Raw genomic sequence first — 12,029 nt, forward strand, 5'->3', positions numbered from 1 at the left:
GGTGGCTGCATCAGTGGGATCTCGCCAAGTCTATATGTGGGTGACGGACGGCGGCTTACGGCATTTGGCGTCCCCGCGGAGTTGTTCTAGGTTCGCTTTTCGACTCTCAGGGTAGTTCCTGCGCATGAACTCCCTTCAACTCCATGGACTGCGGTCTAGATTTTGCGATGCCAGCCATTCTTCCTTCGCTGCTGCGCACGTTGTGATTATCTTGCCCGAAGGATGCGCGGCGGATCATGGAACCCCTTGCGATGAACAGCTAGAGAAGTAACTTCACGTATCTAATTTGGCACAGGCGTCGTGTCTTGCCAGTGCCCTCTAGTCATGCTCTCCCAAGGCCCGCAGTCCAAAGATGAACAATAATTAAAAGGAGAATCCTAATCTCATGACAGCGTACCCAGCTTCTCAATTTACTTTTTCGCCGGCATCTGCGCCAAGTACGCCTGCGGGCCCATCTCCAGCAGTTTGGCGTCCTTCTCCATGACCTCCCTCTCGCTGGCCTCGAAGTAGGCGTGCAGCTTCTCGCCGACGCTCGGGTCCTCTACGCTCAAGATCCTCGCCGCCAGCAGCGCCGCGTTGGTCGAGTTGTTGATACCAACCGTAGCAACGGGCTCGCCGCGCGGCATCTGCACGATGCTGTAGAGACTATCCACGCCGTCGAGCACGCTGGCTTTCACGGGGATGCCGATGACGGGCAGCACGGTGAGCGCGGCGGCCATGCCTGGCAGATGCGCAGCGCCGCCGGCGGCCGCGATGATGGCCTTGAAGCCGCGGCCCTCGGCGCCCTTGACGAACTCGACCATCCACTCGGGCGTGCGATGTGCGGATGTGATGCGCGTCTCGAAGGGGATGTTGAACTTGGCGAGGATGTCGAAGCCCGCCTTCAGCACCGGCATGTCCGAGTCGGACCCCATGATGACCGCGACAAGGGGTTTGCGCGCGGGCGCCGGCGTGGGAGCAGCGTCCTCGGGGAGCATTCCCGACTGCTTGTCGACAGCGTCAATCAGCGGCTGGATGAGGGCAGAGGCCTCCTCCATGGTGCGCGCCGTCACGGTCAGGTGGCCCATCTTGCGACCCGGGCGAGCCTCTGCCTTACCATAGTCGTGGATGCGGATTCGAGGCGACTTCTTGGCCTGGTCGTAAATCTTGATGTGGGAGTCAGGCGTCTTGCCGCCGAGCACGTTGAGCATGATTGCAGCCGGCTGCATGAGGTGAATGTCGTCCTGCGAGAGGGGCTCCTCGGTGATGGCGCGCAGGTGTGCTTCGAATTGGGAAATCGAACAACCTTCGATCGTGTAGTGACCGCTGTTGTGAGGACGAGGCGCGATCTCGTTCACGAGCAAGGTGTCATCCTTGAGGAGGAACATCTCCACGCCGAAGATACCCTTCCCCTTGAAGGTTGCCACAGCCTTCCTGGCCAACGCCTCTGCCTTTTGCCTGATTCCCCACGAGACACCGCGCGCGGGCGTGTAGGTCAGCTTGCAGATGCTGTTCTCGTGGATAGTCTCCGTGGTCGGGTAAGCGATGGTACCGTCCTTCGTCTTTACAGCCATAACCGCAAGTTCCATCTTGAACTCGGCCCATTTCTCCGCATAGAGTGGCCTGTTCCCGAGCTGCTTAAGAGCCTCGGCGATGTCTGCTTCCGATTTCACGGGGAAGTTGCCTTTGCCGTCATACGCCTCGGTCTTGGACTTGAGCATGAAAGGGTAGCCAAAGGAAGCGCCAACAGACTTCAGCTTCTCCTCAGTTGCATCGTCAATGCTTTTTGACTCGGCGACTTCGACACCGTGCGAGCTGAGGTGAAGCTTCTGGGCGTATTTGTCTTGAATGGTTCTGACAGTACTCCAGTGAGGCTCGACTTCGACAGTACCCTCGATCTCTTCGAGGGTAGAGGTGTTGATGTGCTCGATTTCGAAAGTGATGACGTCGCATGCCTTGGCTAGCTTCTTGATGGACTCGGGATCCTTGAACGAGCCGTCGACGTGGCTGTCGTGGGCGCTGATCTGCTTTGCCGGAGCGCCGGGTGCATCGAGGATGTTGATTGGAATCTTCATCCTGTTGGCCGGCTCGACCATCATTCGGCCCAGCTGGCCGCCGCCCAGGACACCGACCGTCTTTGTCATGTTGAGGCTGATGTTAAAAGTCAGTTAATGGAAGCAACGAAGAGTCGGAAGGTGCACGAGCTTGGGCGACTCGGAAACGGGAATATCGCAGTGTAAGTCGAGATTGGAGGGGGGCTCCAAGCCAAAGACACGTGACAAAATGATAGAAATGTACAGAGGTGACGCATTTGTTGCAACTATTGTAGGCGCTCTCTTTCTGACCCACAGCCCACATGTGTCGCTCATCCCACACGCTGATTGAGCACAAGCGCCCATGTCGCATGAGATACGAAGCTTTGCATAAATCATGTTGGCAAAGAAATACGAATACAGAAGACAAATAGTCAAGGTGTGGTTGCAGGAGTACGTCACGAAAAGAGAACATCAAGTAACAGGGTGAAAAAGGAACATGGCATCATCAAGGAACATAAGCCATGCACTTACGTTTCGTATCGGAGATTGCGGGGCGGAGAAGTAAAGGCAAGCGGGCGAGGTTGGACGGGTTGTGGTCGCGGTCGAGATTTTTTGGCAGCCGCCCCAGATTTTGGTCCGAGATCGGCACGAGTCAGTCCGCCCGCATTTGGGCTCTACACCGACTCGCCAGACTCAACACCATCGTCACGGAATAGACCTGGACGCGCTGCATCCGGGTTCATTATTGTATCCAGCGCTTTGGTAAGAGCTCATGCATCCCCGTCATCATCTACATGCATAGAAGTGATGCATCCTGAGCTACAGCACTATGCTGGCTGCACCTCGCCGGGGCATAAACGGTCCCAAGAACGAGCGACCAGTTCATCTGAGCCGCAAGATAGGCTGCGTTCCTTATCTCCAAGCTAAGTGTCAGTAGTCGTGAAATCCTACCCGACGCCGTAAGGTACCGGAATGGACGCCGAGGCAATGCATGCCTTCCGGTTTCTCCCTTCAGATGCAGCAAACGAAGTATCTTCGCCATTGCCGACAGCCGCCTGCCAAGCGCCTCGAGTCTTTGCGGTGCCCGTTGCCTAGTGCTCACGGCGGGGTATCTCGGCGAATGACGCACGAAGTTGTCCCGAAAGGCAGTCATCCCGCTCTTCTCGCGTATCATTGCAAGATCGATGACTAACGGAGCCGCATCCAACAAGGCAGACTAAGCGTGACGTGGTCGGTCATCGTCGCCCAGCAACGCTATGGAGACAGCACGACGGCGAGCAGTAGTGGCGCACGCGACAGCGCCAGCTGATTGTCGAGGCTCGGGCGGCGAAAGCCACTACAACGTGACCTTGCTTGACCAGGAGCATGCGACAGGAGGCGCCTGCGCAAGGCGGTGCAAGGGCCGGCTGGTGATTGGCGCGCCGCGGCCGAGTCGCAACAGCACTCGAGACATGACCCGGGCCGCGCTGAAGAAGCCGCCGTGCGGAATGCGGGCAGCGGCGTATTTAACGCGGCAGGCCCCAGGCTGGGCGCGCGCGCTGGGTAATTGCAATGCTGTGGATCGCTCGGGCGTTGAAGAACAAGCCAAAGGCTCGTCCCGCAAACGAACGGAGATCTAGAAAACGAGCCCTCGCCCAGGCTAGGCCGAAAACAACCGCCTCCATCTAATCTCCACAAGGCCGACAAGGTCTACGCACCGCCGCGATCCAGACGTCAGGGTGCGAGCTTCCCCACGGCTGCCAGGAACTACGGTCTTTGCATGGCCTCCGCACTCGTTGATCCTCCTGTGCTGCTCCCCTCGCCCTCCCCTTCGCTCCGCGCTCCCCGAACGCGCCGCGCCGCGCTTCCCCGATTGATGATCACTGTTCCGTCCGCTTTCGACTCTCGAGTCCTGCACCGGTAGGCGTCGTCCAGCGCATTGCCACGCTCTCGAGCTCCTTGCCTGGTGTCAGCGCGACGCGGAGCCCGCTGCTTCTCGCCCGGCCAAATCGCTGCCTGCGCCGCCCCAGATGTCGAACCTCTCTGCGACAGAGTCTAGCAAGGTGAGTTCGAGCTGAGTCGCGCCGCCCTCCGCATTCCCCCGCTGACCGCGCCGCCCCTCCACTGCAGACCCCGGCGATCATGTCCTCACCCGTCCCGCCGTCGCGCGCACGCGAATTCTTCACGCAGCCCGTTGCCGCATCGTTCATCGCAGGAGGCGTTGCCGGAGCCGTCTCCAGGACAGTTGTGTCGCCGCTTGAGCGGTTGAAGATCCTATTCCAGGTTCAGAGCCATGGACGAAACGAGTACAAGATGTCGATAGGCAAGGCTTTGGCCAAGATGTGGCGCGAAGAGGGCTGGCGGGGCTTCATGGCTGGCAATGGCACCAATTGCATCCGCATCGTGCCTTACTCCGCCATACAGTTCGGTGCCTTCAATTTCTACAAGCGGGTGAGTGGTTGAGCAACCTCGGGCTGGGCAAAAGCTAGGAGCAAAGGCGAGTGCCAAAGAGCAAATGCTGACACGTGGAGGGCAGTTTTTCGAGGACGCCCCCGGAGTTCCGTTGAACCCGTACCAGCGCCTCATTTGCGGTGGCTTCGCAGGCATCACTTCTGTTACGTTCACATATCCTTTGGACATTGTCCGCACCCGCCTTTCCATCCAGAGCGCATCCTTCGAAGGTCTCTCGAGCAAGGCGAAGAAAGAGCTTCCAGGGATGTGGGGCCTCCTGATAACCATGTACAAGAACGAAGGAGGGTTCTTTGCTCTGTACCGCGGCATAATACCTACGATTGCGGGAGTCGCACCATACGTGAGTGGTGATTAGCGGAGGAATATTCCACGCAAGCTGACAAGTGCATAGGTTGGTTTGAACTTCATGGTCTACGAGACTATGCGTAATATCTTCACGCCGGAGGGCAATGAGAATCCAGGAGTCCTCGGAAAGCTTGGTGCTGGCGCTGTTTCTGGTGCTGTGGCGCAAACATTCACATATCCATTGTAAGTTTGCCGCATTCCTGAACAGTACATCTGGGACTGACATGTCACAGCGACGTTCTGCGCCGCCGATTCCAGATCAACACCATGAGTGGAATGGGATACCAGTACAAGTCGATTTGGGATGCCTTGACGACCATAGTCAGGCAAGAGGGTTTCAGAGGATTGTACAAGGGAATTGCGCCCAACCTCCTCAAGGTCGCACCCAGCATGGCGAGCAGTTGGCTCAGCTTCGAACTGACGAGGGACTTCCTGGTCTCTTTACGGCCGATGGAAGTGTGAGAGCATTTGATCATCACAACGCGTCCATAACGGAGTTGGGTGAGCCATACTTGGATCTTTCTTTGCACCATTTTTGTCACAACCATTTACTACTTACTAGGCGTCCTCAATGGAAGACTTCCAGACGGCACGTAGCTGCTACAGAAAAATTACAGCTGGTGGAGAGGAGAGTGTACAGGAGCAATGGTTATCAGCATTAGGCAGGGGAGGCAGGACTGTCTGCATCAACGGGATACGGAAGCGGGCGTTACGGGTATACAGCGAATCGACCAAGGTACAGCGAATAGATCGCAACCCAAAAATAAAGAAAGTGCTTTTTCCTTGCCGACGTGCAATGCTGCGGATGCTGCAGTGCGAATCGAGATAGCGCCAGAAGCCGGGAAAAAAGCCGTGATTGTGGGAATTCATGTTCTCAGGTACAGGTCAAGCGATGGAACATGGCATGCGCATACTCATAATTGAGTCATATTGTTTTGAAGACTAGGAGCGCTCTCCGGCATTGTCTGCACAGCGTTGTTGAATTCCCAAAGTCTGGCGAGCGACTCCCGTCCGGAGCGGCGGGCGTGACGTAGGCGAGAGAAATTTGTTCTCGTGAAGGCTGAATAGTAGCCACAGACAGGAGACTGCTCGGACACGAAGCGTCCTCCTGTATGACGCTGCTAATTCTGTGCAGTTTGAGTTTTCGCGGCTTGCGGGATTGCGATATGGTTGATGCGGCATGTGAAGGTCGTTCCGCAGTGTCGCGGTTGCCCGTTGAGGAGGCGCGAGGCGTGCCAAGACTCCAAGCGAGGCCACACGCTCCGTGCGCTCCAACCTGAAAATCGAAGTACCGGAAAACCGCGACTGCGACACCAACGACGACGGACGACCACCTCGACAACCGACAACCGCCGCCGCCACAATGGGTACGTGAAGCCCCCTTCGCACCGCGGAAGAGCACACGCATGCTGTTACAGCACGACTTTCGACACCGCCACGAACGAGAGCGACCCGGCTGACTGTCTGCTCTACAGGTATCGATTTGGACAAGCACCACGTGCGGAGCACCCACCGCAAGGCTCCCAAGAGCGACAATGTCTACCTCAAGCTCTTGGTGAAGCTGTACCGTTTCCTTGCCCGTACGTGAACCCCCGAGAGCGAGAGATGAAATGCCGGTTTTCGAGCGAGCGAAACAACCGCACCCAGGGCGGCAGGCAAGACGGACTGGAACAACGCTTCTAACATGACACTTGCACGCAGGCCGCACGGATTCGGACTTCAACAAGGTCGTCCTCCGCCGCCTTTTCATGTCGCGCATCAACCGCCCCCCGATGTCCATCTCCCGCATCGTCGCGACCGCCGCCAACAAGCACTCCAGCAAGGCGCACGAGGGCAAGACCATTGTCATCATTGGCACCGTCACCGATGACAACCGCCTGCTTGAGTTCCCCAAGCTCTCCATTGCTGCTCTGCGCTTCACCGCCACTGCCCGTGCCAGGATCCTCAAGGCTGGCGGCGAGTGCCTGACTCTCGACGAGCTCGCGCTCCGTGCCCCCACTGGCGCCAACACTCTCCTCCTCCGTGGCCCCAAGAACTCCCGTGAGGCCGTCAAGCACTTCGGCTTCGGCCCCCACTCGCACAAGGTAGGCACAGGCTTGGGATTATACCGAGAGGAGATTTTTTTCCAGATCGAATCGGCCGCTGACTCGTACTACAGAAGCCTTACGTCGAGTCCAAGGGCAGGAAGTTCGAGCGTGCCCGTGGCCGCAGAAGGTCCAGGGGTTTCAAGGTGTAATCGGTGGTCGTTGTCATGGTCGCTATTGCTGCTGGGGTTCTCTCCGGACCTCGGAAGTAGTAGTCGAAGTGGGGAAACAAGGGCGGGAGTTTATGGAAGGAAGAAAGGCCTTCCCTTTCTCTCGTCTTATCAGGGGGCTCCGAAAATTATGGCGATCATCCTGCGTGGTGCATGGTTACTGGGCTCCTTTTATGCTGGCTGGCGAAATCCAAACGATACTACTGCCTGCTTCCTTTACGGTTATTTGCATCTGGCTAAGGGAATACAAAAAATGTTAAGTCCATGCCGTTTTCGCCACCTTTCCCGAAGAAAAACATACCAGGAAGAAGACCGAGCCAAAAGTTTATACCACACTGGGGACAAGGGAGACAATTTCACGACTTCGCTTTTGCTTTTACTACAATGTCTTTTGATGCGTATGGGCGTCTGCGACTGCCACCCACGTAACTTCTGCCTTGACATCCACTAAGCCCAGGAACCAATGAACCCTTTCACAGCACCCGTCCTAATCGGTCAGAATTCGGCCCAGCTTGGCTCCAGCATCGGTAGCCTCATCATGAAAGATTACCTTCGCATCATCACAGCGCAAGATACCTTACACCCTCGCTCTTTCTCCCATCCAATAGATTCCCACACGCAACGTATAATAAACCTTCTTACCATGTTCAGCATTCAAAGTTGATCATTCAACAGAACTGTCGTCCAAAAGGGTGGCTAAACACAGATCCAAAAAGAAAAAAGAAAAGAAATCAACACGATGACATCTTAATTCCCTGCCCATCTAAATCCCACACACACACTGACCTACCAACTGTCCTATGAGAGGTGACGTAATTACTAACACTTGAGAACAAAACAGCAGAGTAAGAAACCCAAAAAAAAAAAAGGAAACGAGAAGAGGGGAAAAAAAAGATTCACGAGTCAACCCCTTCGCTGCCAATGCAAGAGAACACTGTACTCGACATTCGCCCGCTTTTTTCCTTACTCTTTCTTTTTCCTTTTGTCCGATGATGGTTGTTACTTACCCTGAGCAGAACAACGTTAACAATCTACTCGTTCCACAACCGCAACCGCAACCCAAACAGCAACCCAACAGCATGTGCGCGAGAACCCCATCCCATCCCCTCCAACTCTCAGGCTTTACAACAATTCAAAGACAAGGAGAAAGAAAAGAAAACTCGAATAAAAGAAGTATCCCGGTCGAACGATGCACTCTGTCTTCACAATGAACTATCTCTCTCTCTCTCCAACACATTTGCCTCGTTACGTGCTTTCTTTTACAATCATCCCCAATACGGCGTTCGCAAGCCTGTGAAGGTCGACGCCATTGACGACGAGTCGCTCGGATCCGATTCCTTGGTCCGGTGGCCGGAGAGCTGTTTCAAGCGCACGCAGACCCGTTATTAAAGGTTTCCAAAAAGCACCCACGCAAGGCAAGGTATGGTAGAGGATCCTTCTTCATCTAGAATGAAGTTTTATGCGAGTGCGGGTCGAGCTTTATTGTTCAAAGGAAATAAAATGAGAAAGTGATAAAAATAGGTGTTATATGACAAAAGCAGAAGGCTGAAGGAGTCGAAGAGGGACGTGGAAGCTAGGGGGGGTGGTGGTTATGAACTTACCTCGAGCTGAATATTCCGGTGCACATGGACCAGCCAATCGACATAGCTCTGTGCCTCGCCGTTTCTATCCTCGTACAGCAGTCTGGCAAACTCGTATTCCGCGCCATCGAGACCTTGCCTTGCGAGCTGGATGGTGACGGCTTTGCTGCCGCGAGTCTGCTCAAGGTACTGCATGATGTTGCGAGTTTGAGCGTTGAGATGGGTTTCGAGGATGGGGAAGCTGTTCAGGAAGGGGTTGAGAGCGCGCAAATCGTTCACGCCAGGGCCGAACAGGTCCTCAAGCAAGTTGGGTGACACGGCGGCGTGGAGCCAGAGGATAACTTGTTGCCCGTTATCGACGAGATAGGCGCCGCCCTCTTCCATCTTGGAGAAGGTGGCGCGCACACCCGGCGGCATTTGCAGGCGTCCACTCTCGTTAGCAAAGCCTTCGGTGGGCTCAAGGTTGTGGAGAGAGTAGATGCGGGGATAGAGATAGAGAGAGAGCTCAGTGGCACCCATGGACTTGAGCATGCGCGCATCGTACACACGGCGATCTGTCGGCTCCTTGCCGCCCTTGAAAGCGCGAGACTTGATCAAGCCGAGCATGTACATGCTGAACTCCTTGAGATGTTCAGGCAGGACAAGCTGACCAGGAGGATGGCCGTGCGAGAAGTTCTTACGGTAGGCAGCAAGGATGTCGACCGTCTTCTCCGTAATGGCATTTCTGACGTCCTTGAGCGAGCGCTCAGCCATACGCGATGCAGCCTCCTTGGCGATAATGTTGACAACAGCATCTTGGTCGACGCACTTCATCGTCTCGACAGGGTTGTCATTGACGCTAGCAACAAGGTTGCAGCATCTCACTCTCCTCTCGCCGCTTGCGGTTGTGTATAGCAGTGCGCTCTGGAAGTGAGCGTCGAGCTTGGGGTCCAGCTTGCCGTCATAGCTGAACATGACGCCAATTGCCTTGTCTGCGTCGATGACACCGAACTCGAGATCGGCACCAAAAGTGTGGTGGTAGAAGTTGCCGTGGTAGGCAGACACTTGCAGACCGTTCGAGCAGCGGACCTTCATAAGAGCCTGGTATCCTGTCTCACGCGTGACGGTATGCTTGATCTCCTGAGAGAGCTTGAGAGTGTCGCGAGGGCCATGGAAGTTGGGGAAGTAAAACGTCTCGCCACCGGTAACTTCTGCGACGTGGCCAATCGTAGCAACATCGAGATAGCCGCCGCTGGGTGCGGCCAAAAAGAAGTCGATTCCGATGCCAGCTTCGCAAAGCTTCCCACCAATCTTTTTGTAGCCAGGATGCTCCGTGGTGAGTAGCTTCTTCTCCGCATCGGTACCGTGGCCCTTTCCATCGTCACGGAGAAATAGACGTCCGGGACCCCATGTAGGCAGAGTTGCGAGCGAGCAGACGATCTTGCCGCCAGTCGCCTGTAGCGCATCCAGGGCCGAATGGAGAGTCGAGAGCAATGCGGGCTCCGGGTTCTTGATTTGCGAGAACATGGTGGGCAGTTGTGTCAACAACGCAGTAATGACGGACTTGGACTCTTCCGGATCGACGAAGAGGCCTTCGCTGAGTGGGACGAAGGGATCCTCGATATCCGGCATGACCAACATTTGCGCCTTGTCCAGGTTCGGGCTTAGGTTGTAGAAGTGGATTTCCTTGTCGTAAGTCACAATCCCCACTTTGGCACCCTGAGGCAGCTTCTTCACGCCTGCTCCATCATGCTCTTCACCCTCGCTTTCACTTCCGTAAAGCGCGTTCATGATACCCTCGCAGAAGCCGTCCAGGAAACCTTTGTTCACAGCCTCGGCGCTGACATCAACCAAGAACAGCCAGCGCAGGCCCACGGGCTCCTTCGACCAGTATTCCTTCGGGACCATGAAGTCCACGGTTCCCAATGTAAGTTCCGGCCTCTGCATACGATCCACGCGAATACCGGAGGGATCTGTTGGGGCAAAGTACTCGGGAGCTACGTCGTTAGGGAAGGTGCACATGTTGCAAACGAATTTGTTGCCGCCGGACCTGAAAGTCATGAAGGGATTGATGTATGCCCGGCATCTTCTACACCTAGGCGGCCCTGCCTCTCCAAAATCCAACACCGGAACAGTTTGTTCTCCTTCTTGCGGCGCCGCAAGCGGTTGTAGCACGAGACCAAGAGGAAGAGCAGTCGACGCAAGCGCATCGGCAGACTGGGGTATACTGTTCAGGGTGAGCCTGGCGAATCGCGGTGCCGAATTGCCCTGGTCGAAAGCGACGAAAGGAATGGCGGCGGGCGGAGGAAGGTGTTGCTCCATGGTCGGGTATACGTTTTCTTGGTAGTACTGTGCCGGGACATCGCGAGCCCGAGGGACGCTTGGGACCTGCTCAGGATCCACTTTGCCCTGGGCAGAAGATGCAACAGAGCCATTGAAGGAGGCGCCGCGCGCAGCATATTGCATGGGCGTGGCAGGGCTGGGGGCAAAATTGCTGGCAGCAGCGGGAAACTGGTTCATGGCGGGGGTAATGGGCTGATTAAGGAACTGCGACGGGGTGGTTGCGCCTCCTTGAGGGATTCCACTGTAGGCTTGCGAGCTCCCAGCAGTGTCCAGTTGGTGGTAGGCATGCCTGTCCTTCTTCTTGTGAGGCCTGTGGACTTGCGCCTGGCCTTGGGTGTCCACCCCAAGTCCCATGCCTCCCATCTGCTGCGTCAATCCGGACATATCCCCTTGGGCTGGCGAAGGCTGCGCGGGAAAGTAGCCCTGGTCTTGCTGCGGGGTGCCAGCGTAGTGTTGTTGCGGTGTGCCATATTGGTTCGGAGGGGCATTGCCATAGCCCGAGCCGGATTGCTGGTAGCCAGAGGGGCTCGGGGCGACAGGCGGGCGGTATTGGTTCTGGTTCGGTTGAGGCGACGGCTGCTGGCCGTTTGCGCTGGGCGAGTTCGCGCCGAGGGCGTGGTACATGTTGAAGTCGGCCATGTCTGGCGCGACGGTGGATGCGGCGGGCTGGGGCGCTCCGGAGGGTAGAGTGGTCTCTGTGCGCGGGCGACGGGACGGGAGAGCAGGCGGAGGATTCGGGGATCAAGCGAGCGTGCGAAGAAAGAGCATCGTCGTGCTGGCGCTGGAAACCGCAGTTCAAAGCGGGAGTGGGAGCGTGGTTGCGGGCAAGTTTATGGCTTAGCTGTCCAATGCATAGCGAGGATCACGGGCATGCGCGCTTTAGCGCGCCGCGAAAGGGAGCTGCGGCCCCACTGGGCCCAGAGCCCCTGCTCCGCTCGACACTGCATTATTCGACCTCGCGAGAAGGAACATGCTCGATTTAGTACCTGGAGAAACCAGCAGAGGAGAGGAAAGAAAACGTTGCCTCTGATTACATCCCATTAGCGTCATCTGCTTTCCGCC

General features: G+C 56.3%; 4 protein-coding genes across 4 annotated transcripts; 2 read left to right on the forward strand and 2 right to left on the reverse strand.

The window, feature by feature from the left end:
• Positions 1 to 410: 410 nt before the first annotated feature.
• SLS55_009514 (uncharacterized protein) lies at positions 411 to 2,123 on the reverse strand (the record flags this gene model as incomplete). Its single annotated transcript, XM_066780915.1, has 1 exon — positions 411 to 2,123. The coding sequence occupies one exon, from the start codon at positions 2,121 to 2,123 to the stop codon at positions 411 to 413; it is 1,713 nt and encodes a 570-aa protein (XP_066628861.1).
• A 2,013-nt stretch (positions 2,124 to 4,136) lies between these two features.
• Positions 4,137 to 5,273, forward strand: SLS55_009515 (uncharacterized protein; the record flags this gene model as incomplete). The annotated part of the gene is made up of 4 exons (XM_066780916.1): positions 4,137 to 4,445; positions 4,531 to 4,806; positions 4,858 to 4,994; positions 5,045 to 5,273. 4 exons carry the CDS (start codon positions 4,137 to 4,139, stop codon positions 5,271 to 5,273), a joined length of 951 nt encoding a protein of 316 aa, XP_066628862.1.
• A 901-nt stretch (positions 5,274 to 6,174) lies between these two features.
• On the forward strand, positions 6,175 to 7,047 carry SLS55_009516 (60S ribosomal protein eL18; the record flags this gene model as incomplete). Its single annotated transcript, XM_066780917.1, has 4 exons — positions 6,175 to 6,178; positions 6,287 to 6,391; positions 6,513 to 6,895; positions 6,970 to 7,047. The coding sequence occupies 4 exons, from the start codon at positions 6,175 to 6,177 to the stop codon at positions 7,045 to 7,047; spliced, it is 570 nt and encodes a 189-aa protein (XP_066628863.1).
• A 1,607-nt stretch (positions 7,048 to 8,654) lies between these two features.
• On the reverse strand, positions 8,655 to 11,606 carry SFB3 (COPII coat Sec23p-Sfb3p heterodimer component; the record flags this gene model as incomplete). Its single annotated transcript, XM_066780918.1, has 1 exon — positions 8,655 to 11,606. One exon carries the CDS (start codon positions 11,604 to 11,606, stop codon positions 8,655 to 8,657), a length of 2,952 nt encoding a protein of 983 aa, XP_066628864.1.
• Positions 11,607 to 12,029: the final 423 nt, after the last annotated feature.

Source organism: Diplodia seriata (genome assembly GCF_021436955.1).
Source record: "Diplodia seriata strain FDS-637 chromosome Unknown scaffold_10, whole genome shotgun sequence".
In the NCBI taxonomy this organism is placed as follows: domain Eukaryota; kingdom Fungi; phylum Ascomycota; class Dothideomycetes; order Botryosphaeriales; family Botryosphaeriaceae; genus Diplodia; species Diplodia seriata.